The sequence below is a fragment of the Pieris rapae genome, chromosome 24 (genome assembly GCF_905147795.1).
Source record: "Pieris rapae chromosome 24, ilPieRapa1.1, whole genome shotgun sequence".
NCBI classification, from domain to species: Eukaryota; Metazoa; Arthropoda; class Insecta; order Lepidoptera; family Pieridae; genus Pieris; species Pieris rapae.
In genome coordinates this window covers 4,234,949-4,255,751 of record NC_059532.1, presented here as the reverse complement: position 1 = coordinate 4,255,751, position 20,803 = coordinate 4,234,949, and the positions used below count along the sequence as shown (strand labels likewise).

Here is a 20,803-nt window from a genome sequence, read left to right as displayed (position 1 = left end):
CCTTAAACCAATTTCGAAGGTCTTCAACACATCGTTTGCAGACTTTATGAGGTGCCCAAGCTTTATCCTGATCTCCAAGTTTTAAGTCAAAATACGCAAAGTATACTTTTTTTACAAAGTCCGTAATATTCACTTGTTGCTTTAATATCATATATTCGCCACAAATGTAACAGAAACTATCAGACGAATTCACACACTTCCGCACAGACGACATTGCAATATATTGATCTAAGATCTATAAAACAATGACGAGTAAACACGTAATTGTACCGCGCCATACTGGACACTGTCGGAGCGCGCACGTTCAGGTTACAATATGTTTATATTTGTTAATGTAGCTCAAACAGGTGTTCGTTATTTAGAAATTAATGATAGTTACGTCCAGAAAACATTTAAAAACAGTTATAAAAATAAAATTATACCCATAGATTATGACTACAAGTTAGCCCAAAACTCCCTTTTTTGTAATAGAATTGTGTGATTGTAAAAAAACCTTACGTTCTGGAATTTTTTGAGTATTTTTTTAGTTTTCAGAACACCTTAATACATAGAAATCAGTTGAAAATATCCAGACAGCATTTTTGTTGTAGACCTGTGTTATTACCTTAGTAATAATTAATTTAGAAAGAAGTTTCATTTCTGACATTTGTATAGATTTTGACACTGTTTGTTATAGATTTATCCATTGCATGAAGATACAATGAAATACATAAATTAAATTATTCTCTAAATAAAATACTAATAACCAAATATTCCATCATTAAATAAAACAAACGAAATTGAAAATACATTTTTATTAAATACACATGAAATAGAAAATAACTAAATTTTGTTCCGGCAAAATTACATACATTCATTATTTTTTCAGGACCTAAATCCTATACACAATTTTAATTTAAATAAAACTGAAAATAAACATATAAATACAGATAAAGAAAAATTTTATTATCACTTTTGTTAATTAATTTACATTTTATGGATGAGGGCGGCAATTTATTAAAAATTCGCATCAAGAAAATTCTTATTATCACTTTTGTTAATTAATTTATATTTTATGGATGAGGGCAATATAATGTATTACTCAAATAAACAACTTTTATTAAACAATATATTTCCATTTTTTCTTATTAAAGCGTGAATTTCTATCGTGTTCCACTGAAAAAATCAATACTGGATACAAATATACGAAAAAAGTTAAAATTCTAATCCTTTCCCAATTATGGCCGCTTCACAACTGAAAAAAAATAGATTTAAAAATAAGAAATTGTAAAGGTTTTTTAGTCACTGATAAATCTGAAATGTTATTTAAAATCTTGTCATACATTCATTCTTAACTCTCCCTTAAAAAAATGACAATTATTTACATACATTAATAAATAGTTGTAACTTATGAAGTTTTTGTAAGAAAATAAATAAAGTCAAAATTCATATAGGTAACATATTAATGTACACTTATGAACGTCAAAAAAGAAAATAATATAAAATGAATCTAATTTTACATTTACTGCCAGTTCTCAAATCAAGGGCGTAGAACGGAAGAGAAGAACTGGCAATAAACTCTCCGTCACTCTTTTTAATCGCCAAGTTTTTTTTAAAGATTATTATTATTCACAAGTCACATCAAGTAACACTGTATATTTCTTAAGAATGAACATAATATAAACAAATTCAGACGTAGGAAGAACATGCAGATCATAAAGATTCGTGTTCCGATTCTCTCGTACACGGGTCTTTCGTACACGTCCGTCTCCCTCGCTCTCTTCGCTTTGCAATGCGTAAGAGAGAGACAACTGGTCGCGGAAAGTTTGTCTTCAAAACGCCTATAAGAACTGCTTCTATTCGTTGCTAATAGGAGGATTTTATTACATTTTGAGCCCTCTGGCATTGAGTGTCCATGGGCGGCGGTATCGCTTAACATCAGGTGAGCCTCCTGCCCGTTTGCCCCATTCTATAAAAAAAACATGGATTGGATTGAAATGGTAAGGTACACTTACTTGGTATATTGGTGCCTTTCGACTTTGCCAGAAGACTCGTAGGTTTAATTGTACCTGTAATAAAACACTAACTTATAAGGACATATAAAATGGGTTAGGCGTTGGTCAGATGGGGGTCAACTTGGGGGATTTTCTGCAGCCCAGAGACCCGTGGATAAAATGGGCCCTATTAGGTCACTTGCGTAAGTAAATATTAAGATTTACCTCATAAAAAATGCATAGCATTTTATTATAGTGGATTTATATTTTATTAAAATGTACAAATTTGACCCATTTGAGGGCAAATGGGTCATATTTGTCAATTTTTTGGTTGAGAACTTTTTAGAATATAGATATAGAACGTTCAATGAACGAGAATATCTCCAAAACGCGATTTCCTATAACGAGGTTTGTCTAGCACTAATATATTACTACTAGGTGGTGATGTATATCATTTATAATAAAAAATAGGGGTTGATCGTAGAGGGTTGAAAATTTAGGATTGTATGTATTTTTTAATGCCGTTGATACAGTTGATAAAAAAATGAAAATTTATCGAAAAATTAAAAAAATAATAATTAGGGGTGGACTGGACTACCCTTAACATTTAGGGGGATGAAAAATAGATGTTGTCCGATTCTCAGAAATAATATGCACACAAAATTTCATGAGAATCGGTCAAGCCGTTTCGGAGAAATTTAACCACAAACACCGCGATAGGAGAATTTTACATACTTTTCAAGTGTTGTAATTTTTTTTCTACTTTTTAAATATTTGAGTGGAGGAGCTTTTTAAATTTATTTTTATTTCTTTAGAAATTAAAATTGTGAAAATTATTAGCAGCTTGAAAAATTTGGTATTATTTATTAAAGTGTTTCGGATGAAACGCAATAGTAATAATATTAGCGTCACGAAGACGTGCAACGTTTTTGTCGAAGAAAAGGAAGAGAGCGATTGAGACCGATTAAAAGAGAAAGGGTTCGCCCTTTCTCTATCCTATAGCCATGGAGCGGGAGGTAGGAGAGAGCCGTAGTGAAATATTGAGAGAGAGAGAGAGTAAGAGAGATCGAGAAAAATACATGCTATTAGTTGATGTATTCGTTTAGCAGTTACATGTTAGAACTTTAGATGGAAATTCTGTCGCATAACTTCTTGTGCAGTAACCGCAGATTTTTTATTTATTTATATTATCATTATCACGTATACAGTGTGAATATAGATATACAAATACATGGAATGATCACATACCGATACATGATCATCTATTGGGGCTTTAGTTTCGTAATAATTTTTTTTATAGAACAGCAAACGGGCAGGAGGCTCACCTGATGTTAAGTGATACCACCGCCCATGGACACTATGCCAGAGGGCTCGCGAGTGCGTTGTCGGCCTTTTAAGAATTGTTACGCTCTTTTTTTGAAGGACCCTAAGTCGAATTGGTTCAGATATACTTATGGTATGATCCATTATCTTATATCTTTAAACGAGCAATTCTTGTATATATGTATATACATATATTGGAATCTCGGAATCGGCTCCAACGATTTTCATGAAATTTAGTATACAGAGAGTTTCGGGGGCGATAAATCGATTTAGCTAGGAATCATTTCTAGAAAATGTTTTATTTGTGTTTTATCAACTTAAACATAGAATTGCTCGTTTAAAGATGTCAGTCAAATAAAAACTTAAATATGAATATAATTATCTTATTTATTATGTAATTACTATTAGTATGTAATTCGTACTTAAATATAATTTACAAAAAACACAATTTATAAAAAAATACAGAGCTAAGCTTCATCCAGGTCCTTTATTTTTATTTTTATTTTTATTTATTTGGTGCACAAAACACATTATAATCTTTACAAAAATAAACTTAAAACTAATAGTTATGAACAGGATTCTAATGTAAAACCATGTGCACACTGCAAAATTAATGTTACATCAATAAAAGGCTCATAACTAACAAAGGTAACATAGTAAAAAAAAAACAATAATAATAATAATAATAAGTTCCTCGACACCAATTTAACGTAACGTTAACCAGGACCACAAGGGTCAGCACTTAACCTACGATGGAGGATGTCTTTAACGACACTAATGAATTTATTGATGTTGCGACAGAATATGTCCACAAGTAAGTGGTTGCTCTTTGCCATCTCGTTATATTGACGAGCCATCCTGGTCAAAGGGTTGTAAAAAGAGATGTTATTCTTATAAGTTTGAAGGGAAAATAAATTGACTTCGTTAGCTCTACGGGCACTAAATCTAATGTTAAGGCTAATGTGAGCTAGTAGTTCGGGAGAGTCTATAATGGAGTGGGTGATTTTGTAAAGGTAAACTAAGTCGAAGACTATGCGTCTGGATTCTAATGGTTGAACTTTAAATTTCAGGAGTCTATCGCAATAATTTAAGTTAGACCGGCCAGGTTTTATACGATAACATAAAATTCTGAGAAATTTCCTCTGAATTCGTTCAATATCGTCAATGTGCACCTTATAATTCGGCGACCATATTGGACTACCGTATTCTAATATACTTCTTACGAGGCTGAAGTATAAGTACAAGGTGCTACGAGGATTTTTAAAACCTTTTGTGGATCTAAGAATAAAACCAAGTAGATGGTTTGCTTTAGACGTGATGTGACTATAGTGGGCACGGAATGAAAGCTTGTCATCGAACAGGATACCTAGGTCTTTTGCAACATCTGATCTGTTAACTAATTGACCATCTATGACGTAGTTCCATACGATTTTGTTTCGTTTATTAGTAAACGATATGACAAAACACTTGTCTATATTTAAATACATGTAGTTCGTCTTGCACCATAGTGATACGGTATTGATATCACGCTGTAATGTTAAGCAGTCATCTAAATTAGTAATAGAAGTAAATATTTTTAAGTCATCTGCATATAAGAGACAATTGCAGGACAGTTGTTGAATAAGGTCATTAATAAAAACTACGAAGAATAATGGCCCTAAGTGGGATCCCTGAGGTACTCCCGATGTAACTGCGATAGGTGCAGAGATGAAGCCCTTTAACGCAACCAACTGAGTTCTAGAGTCTAGGTATGAGCAGATCCATCTATATAAACTGCCGTGGATACCATGTGACGCTAACTTATGACAGAGCAGATGGTGATTTACTTTGTCAAAAGCCTTAGAGAAGTCAGTGTAAACAGAGTCAACTTGGCCACCTGTGGCAAACACTTGACAGAGATAGTTTTTGTATTCCAGAAGGTTAGTGACCGTAGACCTGTTTCTAACAAAACCATGTTGCTTGTCTGAAAGAACAGGCTTAAAATGACTGAACAGATGAGTATACATCACTGACTCAAATAATTTAGCAGCGCAAGATAAAATACTTATCGGTCTATAGTTTTTACAATTGGACTTATCACCACTTTTATAAATAGGTATTATGTGGGCAGTTTTCCAGCGCTTAGGAAACACACCACTAGTTAACGATTTATTAAAGAGAACACATAATGGAATGGACAACTCCTTTCCGCAACTTTTTATGAAAATAGGAGGCAGAAGGTCAGGACCCGCCCCTTTGTTAATATCCAAACTATCTATTTTACGTTTGATATCTGTTACCGTAATAGAAAAGCCAGATAATATATTAAAATACGTGTTATTTACAGCACCAGATTGGTCAGTGTATATAGTTTTATTAGTTTTATCGTCAAAAACTGAACCAAAGTATCGCGAAAAAAGGTCACATATCCCCTGACCGTCTGTCTCAGAAGTATTTTCAAGTGTCATGGTGTGAGGCACTGAAATATGGCCTTTACGATTATTCACAAATCTCCAAAATGATTTTATGTCCTTGGCCAACGAGTCCTCGATGGATGCGATATACTTGTCGTAACAAATCTTGGTAAGAAATTTGCATCTCTCCCTCAGCAAAGAGAAAACGTCGTAATCGCGGGGATTCCCAAACCTCTTAAACCGTTTATGATATAAGTTTTTTTCTTTATTACATTTAATTAAGGATTTGCTGTACCAGACTGGATAAGATGAGAATTTGCTACAACAACTTGGTGTATTTCTTGATATTATTTCAAATAAAAGCTCATAAAAAGCTTCGGTGCACTCATCAATACAAGGGGACGATAAGATTTCGGACCAGTTCACAGACTGGAGTTCAGATTTAATGTTTTCAAAATTACATTTAGCAAAATTAAGCCGTTTAATGTTAGCGCGTTGAAGCCCTTTAGAAATCTGAATCGGAGAAAGAGTAATCAAAATTGCGGGATGATTTTTATCTAACAAACTTAATGCAAGTGTTTCATTGACACTTATACAATCTATATTAGAAAGCACCAAATCCAACAAGCGAGCGTTTGCATTTGTGATAAAGTTATGCTGTTTTAGATTACACAGTGACATTAATTCATTTAGTAGAAGGAGCTTCTTACTCGGGTTAGGGGAAATTGACAGAGAGGGATTAATCGAATCAGAGTAATCAGGTGTGTTAAAATCACCAATTAATAAGAAATTATCCAAAGGGAAACGATTAAGAAGTAAATTTTGGCAATGGCTATAAAAGAGTTCAAGCTTGTTAATTCTAATATCAGGAGGCAAATAGCAAACACATAAATTTATGCGAGAAGTGTCACGTGCTTCAGGAATAAGAGTAACCCAGACATCCTCCATATCACTATCCCACGATGCTTGACGGATGACCTGGTATTTTTTATGGACGGCGAGTAAAACTCCACCTCCCTCGGTTTTAGCACAGGAGGAATCCGCACGATCTCGTCTGAAGAGATTGTAACGGGCGTCAACAACTTCGCCATCGAAAACACTCATATTTAAGTTCGTTTCCGTCAAGCATATAATATCGAAGTTAGAATTTAACAGATTTAAAGAAAATTGAGTTAACTTGCTACGAATTCTGTTTACATTTTGATAAAATATATTAATCATTGTGGAAATAACGTGTGATTCAGTATATAAAAACAAAAATTGATCAAGTAACTTACTAAGCAATGATAAACAAACAAATTAGTAGTAGTAATAACAATTAAGACAATTTAGTGAAGGAATCATGACTTTTAATTAGAATGGCCGGGCTTGATTCATCCTTACGAACATAAATTTGGCCATATCGCACCCAAACAAACCTGTAGTTCTTGTCAGTAGAAAATTTACGTGCCGCATGGTGTAACTCTTTAGCTTCAGGAGACAAATGTTCAGACAAGTATATCCTGCTCGACGACGAGCCGCCAATACCAATATCGGTAGTAGATAGTTTGGTGTCAGGGTGGGACTTATTGAAGCGAGTCAACGCAGACAAGAGTGTATCACGCTGACGCTGCGTTGAGAGGGTAACTAGTATGTTTCGCGGCCTTTTGGAGTTTGAGTCCATCTTAGCTACACGACGACATGCTTTAACATCACTCTCAGATACCACAACATTTAAACACTCACAGAGTTTTTTGAATAACTCCATCAGATTCTCAGTCTTGCTTTCGGGTACCTCGTGAATCTCGAGGTTTAAGTCACGTGAAATCTTTTCAACTGTAAATAAACGACTCTGGAGTTTTGATAACGTGTTTTGAGATTTCGTAAGTTCAGTCTCGAGTACCCTGATTCGATTGTCTTTGTCTGCAATATTTGACTTCAAATCATTTTGTTCTAAGATGATAAAATCCGTTGTCGTCGTGAAGTCAGCCTTTACCAACTCAACAGCTCGGCTAACCTCGTCGGTCACCATGTCCTTCAAGTCCTTTCTAAGCGCGGACCGTAGATTTAGCATAAACGATGAGTCAGGGGACAGTTTCAAGTCTATAAGTTTGCTAATACTGTCCAACGTAACCGGCTGCTTAGAAAAGTCAGCGCCTGCAGAAGTTTTCGTAGCAAAATCACACTCCGGCTCTTTACACGTCGTTATATATGAGGAGGCGCTTGGTGATTGGTTATTGCGACCCCGCCGGACAGGAGTATTATCGTCATTGTTTTTACGCCGAGTTACATTCTGACACAGAGGACAATTAAGTGATGCCAATTGCTCAGCACTGAGCTGCTTAGTCGACCCGGCAGCAACATCAAGGCATTCATAACAAAACTTGCGTTTGCAATTATTACACTTTAAAAAATGATCGACATTTAATACGTTATTACAGCCATGGCACTTCATAGCTTGATTAGATTCACTATTATTCACTTCACTGATTTTACGTATTCTGTATTACTTCAAATTTGACTTATAAAAGCTAACACTATTGTTAAAAATTGAATAATAACACTTATAACACGGCTAATAATACTTTTAACACATTTTTTTAGATTTAACTAAGAAATAACCCAAGCCCCGATACTTTACCTGTCTTAACTAAGAAATAACCCAAGCCCCGATACTTTACCTGTCTTAACTAAGAAATAACCCAAGCCCCGATACTTTACCTGTCTTAACTAAGAAATTACCCAAGCCCCGATACTTTACCTGTCTTAACTAAGAAATAACCCAAGCCCCGATACTTTACCTGTCTTAACTAAGAAATAACCCAAGCCCCGATACTTTACCTGTCTTAACTAAGAAATAACCCAAGCCCCGATACTTTACCTGTCTTAACTACTTCTGGATTCTTAGCTTCTGTCTTCTTCTGTGGTATCTTCGATTTGCCACCGCTGCCTAAAGATTTTCTTTTCTCTCCCGGTTTCTCACTTTGTGTCCTTTTGTCATTGTCTTTCTGGATCTTCGGGTTATCCCTTTTTGTGTTTTCATTTATTTTTTGTGTTTTATCCTTTAGCTGCGGATTCCCAATTCTATTTGTTTTAACAACTCCTTCAGTAATTTTATTTGTTTTAACAACTCCTTCAGTAATTTTATTTGTTTTAACAACTCCTACAGTAATTTTATTTGTTTTAACAACTCCTTCAGTAATTATATTTGTTTTAACAACTCCTTCAGTAATTATATTTGTTTTAACAACTCCTTCAGTAATTTTATTTGTTTTAACAACTCCTACAGTAATTTTATTTGTTTTAACAACTCCTTCAGTAATTATATTTGTTTTAACAACTCCTTCAGTAATTTTATTTGTTTTAACAACTCCTTCAGTAATTTTATTTGTTTTAACAACTCCTTCAGTAATTTTATTTGTTTTAACAGATTTTTCTTCTTGTGAACCAGTTATTTGATTTATCTTCTGTGAATTGCCAGGTTTGTTTAGCTTTTGTACGTTTCCAGCTTTTTCTTTATTTTGTGTGTTTGTTTGCATCTTTTGTTTATTAAGATTATCTCCATTTTGTTTTCCAACGATTTTCTGATTTTTTTCAATTCTATTAGAATCATTGTTTGTTTCTTTGTTTACATTATCTTTCGGCTTTAACTTATCATTATTTTTTTTTACCAAATTAGTTTTAGAGTTTTGATTTTCTGTCACTTTATCCGTCTTGTCTGGTTTTCTAAAGTCCTTATTTACATTTTCTTTCCTATTTTCTATATTAGACTTAATTTTTTTAACAGCTATCTTTTCAGTAGCATCAATTTTTCTTTTCTTATTTTCTATATTACTGTTTGCTGTCTTTATAATTCTATCTTCAATAATGTGAATTTTTTTCTTCTTGGCAGCATTAACTGATTTAATCGTGGCATCTGTGCTCTGTTTATCTTTTTCACTGGCAACATTTATTTTAGACTGTTTCTCTCTTTGTATATTATTAAATTCTTCTACATTTTGATTGCTTATCAATTCTTCGAGTTCCTTATCTGAATTTTCGTTATTAGACCGTGCATTTTTATCATTAACTGTGATATCTGTCTTTGAATTCAAAGTTAGTTGATCAGTGTTTGCTTTTTCAAGGCTATTTTCGATCAAAGCTGTTCTTGGTGAAGCTTTCTTAGATTTCTTTGGAACAGTTTTTGGTGGAGCCATAACATTTTCTTCATTTTGAGATGTCTCTTTGATCCTTTCGTTTTCACTTTCGGATTGGCTTTCCAGCGAAGCCTTGGCTTGAAGACAGGCATCTATTATAGCAGCGAGTAATTGTGTCCTTTCGTCTGTCTGTATGGATTGGTTTTCAAGCTTCTTGTTCGTTTTTCTAATTATTTTTACGTACGATTCATCTGCAAAATATAATTAATATTACCAACTACATATATAGTTAAGAAACAAAATCAACTTTTTGACATAAAAAAAAATTGATAATAAAAATGACATTTAAATAATTTCTTTGGAATAATATTCTATTAAGGGTATAAAATCGCTTTATAAATCTTAATTTTATACTTGGAAAATTGTAATGATAATGGGACTAATAAAAGTAGACCAAGTCTCCAACTAATATTTTTAATGAATTCTGTGTCTTAGAGAGTACGACATACATTAACAATTATTTAAATAAAATATTAAATATAATATTATAATATTTAATTATAATATTAAATAGCGTAGAGCACTGGCACAAATGAATAATAGTCTATACACTACACGGTCAGCTGCTGCGAACTATGTGCGCCGCCATATTGGCCTTTGACTTTATCCCCACTCCGCGGCCGACCGTCACGCGACATGCGCCACACAGACCAAAAAGTTTGAGACGATGAAATAAAAGTTCCACTTTAACTTCATGACAATCTGTAATGCTTGGGACAGTCATAAAGGAAAAGCCATGAAGCCTGAAGGTAATATATCCAATGGAAAACCATTGAGAACTGATACAACTGGTGGATCAAGGTGGACGATGGAAGATTTACAGCCATCAAGATTGCTCATGTGGAACAATGGATTTCGAGGATGATCTGCCTTCCGATGCTGACAGCTGCCACCAATAGTCCTCATGATTACCAAACAAGTTAATTTCTAATACACATAGACTAGAATAGAGATTCTTAAGGGGGTTCCAACGCACACAAAGCAAACACTCACCAATATATTCCAGGTCAAAGCTCATTTTGTGTTGGAATCGCGCTAAATGAGAACTCTTGTTTTGCAAAAGCCATGTTAGGTTCAATATATTGTCGCATTTTAATATATAACCTCCATCGGCCTGAAATTGAACAAAATATTTGATCCATTGAGATCAACAGCTCAATAGGGCTACTCTATACATCCAACTCAATGTGGGACTATGTAACTTATGTATAGAAATGGTCTACTGAAGGATAATAATAATAATTTTGGATATCTTTAAATATCATAGACCAATTTCTAGAACCTAGCAGATCCGATAAACGTCAACAAGTCTCAATCATACTAGACTCCACTTGATCACACAAAACGATTTTATAGAATTCTGTGCAGCCGTTTAGGAGTGTAAAGTTTCGCAGTAAAGTAGTTATTAGAGTTAATTGAATCTTAAAGACCAGTGGTTCTCAACCTTTTTTTCGTTACGGCACATATTTAATGATTTCAAAATTTGGCGGCACAATAAGAAAAAGATAAAAATTATTTGCCTTCATAATAAAAAAATAATAAAAAAATTTTTAAACATATAAAATAAACTAATATATGCTTTAATATAATTTAACGTTAAACACAGGATTAATTCAAGCTAATAATAAAAACAAATTTGATAAAATTTAATAATATTAACATAACATAATATATCCAAGATTTGGAGGCACACTTTTGGACTGTAAAAGACTTCCAACTATCAAGGAACGGATAATCCAGGAAGGAACCCGGATAACCCAGGCCCTCACTATACCTATTATAGCTACTTTTACTTTAATATTACCTTTGCTTCCAAGGACAGAAAGTCACCATATCTGTCTGATAATTTAGCTAATGTAGTCCGTCTTGAGCGATAAGCATTCTCATAACTACGAATTGTCTGAAAAAGAAAAGAGAAGAAAGTTAAATCCTGTCTTAATAAAATATCTGGAAAAAAGATGGGTTTTATTATATATATTTTATTTATATTTCTGTCACAATGCGGATTCAGTATTAATTTTAATAGCATCATGGATAAATCAAAAATCATTTTTATAGGCAAAAAAATGTACACCTATGAAGGTCAAAAAAAAATTAAGTAAATGAATCTAATTTTACATTTACTGCCAGTTCTCAAATCAAGGGCGTAGAACGGAAGAGAAGAACTGGCAATAAACTCTCCGCCACTCTTATTAATCGCCAAGTTTTTTTTACACAATGTTTGTAAGGAGCTGCAACCACTACACCATGTTCCATATGACATCTTGAGTAATAAAGAATAATAAAATAAATTAAAAACAAAGATTTGTCCTCTATCAGCAGGAGGCATGATGAAATAGGAGCACACACTTACATACTCGTGAGAACAACACGCAAATACAAAAAACAACTAATATCACCGCATACACGAATTCAAGTACGACCAGTCACCACAAGTAGCACCCGTTCACGAGTATGACGCATGGTCAGCCATCGGCCCCCTGGCCATATTTTAGGGAGACAGACAACCCGACGCATGGACGCCGCCACAAGCAATGACATTAATATATATATACATACATAAGAAAGTAAAGTTACCTGTATAACATCAGATGGTCTCGTCAAACGTGGCAACACTGATTTCGATAGTTCCATTTCTTGAGGCTTTTTAATTGGCAACACTTGGAGGTTCCTAAAGGATATCGGTGCAAATGGGCGACTCTGAAAATATATTTCTTTTAGTTAATAATAGCAATTCGAAGATTGTCATGGCCTATCAAATTTAAATTTAAAAAAAATGGGAGAGGCCTTTGCCCGTGGGCACAGAAATCAGTTATCGTAGATCAACAAAAACAATAGCTATAATGTATATATTGATTCTGATATAAGGCTATAAATAAATATAATAATAGCAATACAATTACACAAATTGCATAAACTGAATACACATTTAAGCACAAACATGAAACACAGATTGCAATTATGTAAATGAATTGAAAGAAATTTCACTATTAATGAAGCCAGTGTTCATGTGCACATCGAAAAGTCAATTATTCAATCAGCCTGAACACACATCTTCAGTACAAAAATTTTGAAAACATTTTAACAAAAAAATCTAATTACTAATGTACACCATTCTCAAATGCACTTGAACACAACAACGCCAACTGCAGCAATGGAGCCCTACAAATGGTACCCTCAGACCTACACATAGAGCAGAAGGCAGCATTAGGTTATGGAAGGAAATAGGCTGGCTTAGTTAGCCAGGACTTTACGTACAACGGATCTATTGAGGGTCTAACTGCAGAAACTAAGTCCAAAAACCCAGTGGTGTAGCTACCCTTTTATTTGATAAAGGACATGGATCATTTAGTAAAACATCGCGAGTATGGGACGGGAAATCCCACACAACAGCATCAGGCTCTTATGCGGAATCCATGAAAAATAAAATTTATGCTATACTACGGTCGCGGAGCACGAAGAATTTCGTATAATGACCCGTCATCTTATGTCTTTGTCGCTCGCGCATAAACATATTGCCGTTTCGCTCACACAGATGCAGTGACCGCCGTATTCAGAGATTGTAAACCTTTTAGTCATAACCATTTGTTTGTTTTGTTATAAGTAGTAATTCCTTTTTTAACGCTTATCGGTATTATTTTTTTATGTTATGTTACTGTTAACATGGCCAGTAAACGGAAAGCGATTAAAAATTCCTATTAATTTTAATTCTTAGTAGAGCTTGTCAAAGAATTATACATACATACACTCGAAAAACATGACCCTCCTTCTGGCGCAGTCGGGTAAAAAGCTATCCTTGGGTACTTACCTATATTAAGTCGATGATCTTATTTACAAAGCTAACTCAAATTCTAAACTACCGTTTTTAATATTCGTACTTTTAAAAAAAATGTTTTCAACCACTGGCAGTAGGCCCAAAGGTCATTGTACGAAATTCTTCGTGCTCCGCGTCCGTAGTATAGCAATATTTTTTCTACATTGTTACACCACAAAAAGGTGACACCTGGTGTGGCCTTTCCTCGCCGACCCCCTTCGCTATGCCACTGCACAAACCATACCATGCCATTTAATTGAACACAACTGAAGTAAACTCAAATTCAGAAGGCAGACAACAGAGCTTCAAGGTCCATACTGAACTCACAACTATCTATTAAATTACACTCATGTCTGAACCCTCGCAACAAATGTAACTGTCCTCTCCTGGAACCCACGAAAACAACCAAATACCTGGGATTAATTATATAATGGTGTACATTATAGTTCACGAGTTCGCAAACTTATAAATGTTTTCAAACGCCTTAGAAAACCTTCTGACCCACATACAACAAGATAGTGTATACTGCATTATGCCAGTCGATATTATCTTACTGCATATCGGTATGGGGTGGAGTGGCATTGTCCTCGATGCTGAAAATTGAGCGCACCCAACGTGCCATTCTGAAAATATCCTTCAGAAAACCTTTCCGCTACCCAACTTCAAAATTTTACAGCGAAGCAGGGATCCTAACTGTAAGACAACTTTATTTAATGGCAATATGCAGGCTTTTTTGGAAACAAACACCCCATCCCCTACATACACCCCGTATCACCCCAACATACACCAAATCTAACCAAACGCAAACCTTTATATAAGCATCCTAAAAAACGCACTTTCTTCGCTCAACGCTTTTTCTCCTTCCGAGGTCCATTCATCTTTAACCACCTTATTAAAAATAAAATTATTACTAACATTTCAAAAATCACACTTCATACTTTCACTAAAAAACTCAAAAAATATCTTGTTAAGCTGTCATATACTAACACAGAAAACATTCTTATCGTAAAAAAATAGAATAGGTATAAATTTGTTAAGTAAAATTAATTAATTAAGTAACGTTTAGATGTAAAAGGAAGAGACTGGCTGCCCACAACACAGGGAATCCTAGTGTGGGGGCCAGAGCACTCTACTTTATAGAAACAATTATTGTATTTTGTGTCTAATAAAGTTATTTCTTTCTTTCTTTCTTTCAACTGCAAAGAGTAGGCCCAGTTGACCGAGGTTGTGTAGGTGGAATGGATTTGTCATGGCCCTCGCAACTATAGTTTCTCAAATAAGATGAACACTAGAAGCAAGATATGAATAACGATGGCAAGACTTGCATAGTTTATGGCCCATAACAATTGTACAACCATCGCCAATGATAACAATGCAACCAGGTATTAAATAGCAATGTAAACCCATTAGTCATAAATTATTCCAAATTTTAGTCTCTGTCATGAGACAATTAAAAAAAAATACTTACAGCTTGGTGTGAGTAGAAACTAATTGAAAATGGTACCATTCCTATTCTGCATTCTGCCATTACCTCTTTCCACAGACCACCCTCTGATATTGGTACTCTGAAAGATGGCAAAGTTCATTCTGTTATCTCCAGTTACTATCTGTAACAGGAAAAAGCTGGAAAATTATTGCAACAAATAGGGATAATTGGATGAATCTGAAGGAAGCCTTCACTCCATCGGAGGTCAAGTACTAGTGTAAAAATTAAAAGACATGCACTTATCAACTGTAGTTTTAGTGTATTATACATACCTCTCTTGTTTGTGGGTCTAATGTATTGGCAAAGAACTCATTATGTGACTAAATATATGATAAGAAGCATATTATGATTTCTTTAGTGACTTCAATTAACAGTACTTCCTTTCATTAACAAAAAAATAACACATGTACCTAAGAAATTTATCTTCCAATGTTATTTTAAATAATCAATGAATGCACTCAAAATTCTGGCTGTCAGAACTTACTATTCTGTTGATACACGAATATTATTACTTGTGAAAATGGATCATTTACATATATTTTTCTTATTTTTTATTGAATGTCAAATAAAACTGTCTGAACTCATTGTTTATTAAATACTGTATCTCTCTCACTCTTATAATTATAGCTAAGAGAGCAAGAATGACCGATTACTTATAATCTTTATACTAACTTACCCATCAAATTCAGGGTCTTCAGTAAGAATATTCATCTCAGACTGCAGAATGGTTAGATCTGCCAGTTCAGCTGTCGCCATATAACATGTTTTAAGCTGTTTTTGTTCAAGCTTCAAATCCACTAATGAGGATTCATTATTAATTTTGACTTCATATTCTAAATCAGAGCTGTAATGAATATATTCAATGATAGAAACAGTACATACACCTCATATGATACAAGATCCTAATAGTAAAAAAGAAACACTTAAAATTAGATGTATTCAAAAAAATGTTATTAAACTAAACAACAAAAACTAACATGAGCATATATTTAATCAATTATGTTACCTATCACTTTCAGTTTCAATGTTAGTTGTTTTGGATTTCTCATTTTGCAACGCTTCTTTAATTCTCATTTCATAATGGTCTATTTCCTTCAAAAGGTAACTGACTTTATCAAGTAATTGTTGTTTTTTATCCATTTTATCACAATGCTATACTCAATTAATTATATTCCCATTTAATTAATTCAATTGTCTCAAAATCGACCGTTTATATTAAACTTTTAGAAGTTTGAAATTTGAATTTTAACTTTCAAGTCCACAGAAGAAATATCACTTTTTCTAGATTTAACCATAGCAAAAATATTCTAGACTCAATTATTAAAGTGATCACAGCAAAAAAGCTGTTTCCCATAAAACTGATTTATAAAGTATAATTTATTGAAACATTTTATGTCTTGTAAGACACTTTAAGTAAGGTAAGTCTACAGTATTTCAGGTGTAAATTATAACTTGGTGACATATAGGAGTCATAGTTTTTACTACGCTTCTGAATTAGACCCTTAGAGCCATTCGGTAGTATTACTAAACTACACTCAATATAACTTTTTCAATTAGTGGTGGTGTCTCTCTAAATTAGTGTAAACGCTACTTTCATTATTCTTGAAAAGCATCCTTGAAAACAATACTTGATACAAGTAGCAGCACGAAACTCTAGCGCTGACCGTTATTGCGCAGAAGTAAAAAATAAGGTACCTGAGGGGGGCTGGCGGAATGAAGAGCGTCGATTGGCTCTCCAGTCGCATTCTGTCCCCCGTACCACAGTACACATGCGAAGCAATCCCCTGCTCGTATCGACCAGCGCTAGACTTACGTGCCGCTGCCTATATATCAATTTTCAAAATAAATAGATATTTTATTTGTTGATCACTATCGGTCGCTTCCAATAATTGTCTTTCAGCAAATTAAATCAGAATATTGTAATTATTTTTAACAGCATTTATCATATAACAATACGCATCTGAAAATATTCATTGTCGGGTGAATTGTATTCTAAATATCTTAACTTAGGAAAACATTAAAGGAACATTGTAGAAAATTATTTTGTAATATTGTATTTTTTACAACTTGTAACACTTGACACTTGTACTGTCAAAGGAATAATCAAAGAATGAAGATAATTCATTCTTGATTCTAGTCAATTGTCAAAACGATAGAACTTTGAACTTACAAAAACATTCTAATTTTTTAATAATGATTATTTTGTTGTTTTGTATACCAGAATACTGATAACATATAACAATACGGAATGAAATATAAAATAATTAAATTAGCCAAGTATTTTTTAGTATGTTTTGTTGCAGTTTATATAAACCGAAACTAACTAGATTCAAATAAGAATTGTGTAAGCCGCGTGTGTAGTTTTAATTCATTGATAATAACTAATACGAATTATGTACATAGTGTTGAAGTTATAAGTTAAATATTAATTAAGTGATAAAGGGTCATACTGGTTGTAGTAAATAGTTATCTAAACAAATATGCGTTAACAAGAAGTTCGTGAACCTTGCGCTTTATTGGTGTGTGATTTTTGAAATAATGGGGCAGTCTGGAAGCTCCTTACCTGGTGAGTGCTGAGTTTATTTTTTACAAGTCATATAATAACTACGTACTAAACGACTCCTGTTTTGCGTAGCCTAAATACAACTGTACTTTATGAACATTTTTATGTTTGTTGTGTTTGTGTACTTTTATCATTACACAAGTGCCTTATGGACTTGATATTTGATTCATTCTCTTAAACAGTGTTAAATGCTTATTTGGAATTCCCTTTTATACACAATACCAACATCTATTTTATAATATGTTATCCTTTGTCGTTTCCATAATTTAAAAGAAGAGTACTTACTTAGTAGGTTAAATTTAGTAGTTAGTGAAGGTTTTTTCAATTCAACAATATCCAAAGAGAAGATACTTAGTATATATATATATATTATTGAAATAATTGATTATACATATTGTTTAAAATGACCAACTCTAATGAATATATCCTAAAGTGATATAACATCTAGTTAGTTTTATCAACTAAAAACATATTAGATATAATTATTTAAGAGTTGCAGTTATTATTTAACATAGTATATTTTATTTATTTAATTATTCGGAAACCAAACAGAGACATCCTTATAATAAAAACAAAGTTAAAAATTAAACAATACAAACACACTGGATGCATCCACAACAGGTTACACTTATACAACCATATGATACAAAAAATAAAAATAAAACATGACAGCAACACACATAATAATAGTATAGAGTTAAGACATTAAGAGTTGCTTTATTTTACTCTTAAACAAAGCAGTAGTGGAGTGCGAAAAAGGGTGCGAAAAAAAAATATATTATGTTAAAGTCTTCTTTTCATGGCACCCATTCTAGCCTGCAAGTTATATGCCATGAAGTTATACCAAGATGGCATTTTCAATTCACCTAAATCTATATACATACCTTTGTATTATCATATACTATAATGTTTTTTTTATGCATTGCTTGGATGGTTATGGCGGTGCAAAAACAACAATATAATCTAGCCAAGCTAGTACTGATTCTAAGGACAAGATAATTGGATAAAACAAGTGCTTAGTCAGTATTTTTACCAACAATTTCTTACCTTTAAGAGTCCTGCTATTGCTAGCTACATCCAATATATATATATATACTTACGTATATTGTATATCATTTGCATTTATCAATATGAAGCTGGTGGTATGTACAAATATTTGTAAAATTGTACCTTTGAAAACTTTGTGTTTAAATTGCTTATATATTTTTAATCCACTGACATGTAATCTTCTATCTTCTTCACTGGATATTTAGTAGTTCAGAAAGAAATAGAATTTTTAATTTTATTTATTTATAATGTATGATTGTGAAGCATTACCTAAAATATGTTTAATTTAGTTTATCAATAACTGAAATTCAATTGATCATATACACACTTCATGTCCCAAAAAATAGTGCCAAGCTGATATAGAGCACCCTTTGAGAAACCTGAATAAAACCCATGTATTTATTGTATCTATAAAAATAATGAAGATTCGCGTTCATCGAACTGCGATCTCTTGACATTTTTGGGACATCCTGTTTATTGTAATTTGCCATTTGCCATAGATACAGCTTTAGTTAAATGTGTGATATAAGCAGCTTTTTATATTTTGAGCAGTGTTGACCTGAAGTGTCCAACTGTTAACTCTTTGAATTATAACTGCATGAATATTTTTTTAATAAGGTGATCCTCCTGCCCGTTTGCCCCCTATTCTATAAAAAAAATGTATGTCCTGTAAATTAAATATAATATAATAGAGGCATAATATCAGGCCAAGATAGTATTGAATTAATGTCTTGTGTTGTTCTTCAATTGTAGGTAACCACAATTGTTAGAATAATGATATATAAAAAATTGTTCATGGAGATTGATATTCTAGTTTCTTTTGCATCCTTTTCGACCTTCTCACGGTTTCATAGAAATAAATACGCAATTTCAAAGCTAGGGAATTTGAACTAACCAATATTCTTGCAACAGGAAACTTTGTTCAAGGGTACTGAAAATTAGAACTATTTTCGCCTAGACATAAAATTCGTTTATAAATACATTGTGTTTAGTAAAAATAAAAAAAAATGTAATAACTACAATCATGTGCGTATAATATTAGCCCTAATGCCAACGTGATACGGTCTATCCTTGCTCGAATATCGTGTTTGCGTTATTTCTAAAAAGTCGAACGCATAACTCCCGAACAGCTGACGATCAGCTGTGCAACTACCTGTTATTCTTTTATTTTTTTTAATGCACGTGTACTTTGCGATAAAGGACAGTACGAAATGGACGTTTCGGTTGAACTGTCAAAAGCCACGCTTATAGTAATAGACTATAGGTCTATAATTGTTTGTATTACGAACTCCTTGCACTATGAGTATTCAAAGAGGTTATGCAAAAGGTTTTTTTTTAAATCAGCTGATGTTTCAAAGGCTATACAAAATCATATGGTCGGTCGTTGCTATGTGGATTTTGTGTTCATACCAAATCACAAATTTTCGTTCAGCAATGTTGCTTTTTTTAATTGTCAAATTTGCTGTAGCAGTTCTAATGACTTCTTAAACTGACGATAATAAGACAAAAAAAAAAGAATATACACAAAACAATGAAATTTTCAGGCTTTTGCATGGGAGGAAGATATTTAAAATTAATATGTATGTAATAATAATAATACTTAATAATAATAATAATAATTTATTCATTGCACGAATATGGTACAAAATGTCAAGGTGGTACAATTGTCAGTCGTTCGCATATTCTGCCACACACAGTGGCGCGCAAATTTATCTTAGTTTAGATTTTATATTATTAGTCAGATTCATATCAATTAAGTCAATTATCATACATAATTAAATTTGTATAAATTACCATGTCTCACACAAATAATCGTTTATTGAGTAGTACGTTTTTTCTAAAAGTAATGCACTAAGTCGCTTTTTAAAGATTCTTGTCGGAAGATCTTTAAGTTCTTTCGGTAATCTATTGTAAATTTTAATTGCCATACAGAAGGCGTTTTTCCGAAATAATTCTAAATTTATTTTTGGCACAGCCAATTTCTCCCCATGTCTACTACTTACTACATTCGATTTAAAAATATGTATAT

At 33.0% G+C, this 20,803-nt stretch overlaps 1 protein-coding gene and 1 long non-coding RNA gene across 2 annotated transcripts in view; one reads left to right on the top strand and one right to left on the bottom strand.

The window, feature by feature from the left end:
* Positions 1-942: 942 nt before the first annotated feature.
* Positions 943-8,874, bottom strand: LOC110996033. The gene is made up of 3 exons (XR_002600271.2): positions 8,550-8,874; positions 1,995-2,048; positions 943-1,234 (listed from the first exon to the last, which is right to left on the bottom strand). It is a non-coding gene; the product is annotated as an uncharacterized LOC110996033 (long non-coding RNA).
* Positions 8,875-17,333: 8,459 nt separating this feature from the next.
* LOC110995976 (protein neuralized) overlaps positions 17,334-20,803 on the top strand; it is a 30,811-nt gene continuing 27,341 nt past the window's right edge. The window contains exon 1 of the mRNA XM_022263455.2: positions 17,334-17,730. Coding sequence (XP_022119147.1) covers positions 17,703-17,730 — 28 coding nt within the window. The 5' untranslated portion in view covers positions 17,334-17,702. The remainder of the gene's footprint in view (positions 17,731-20,803) is intronic.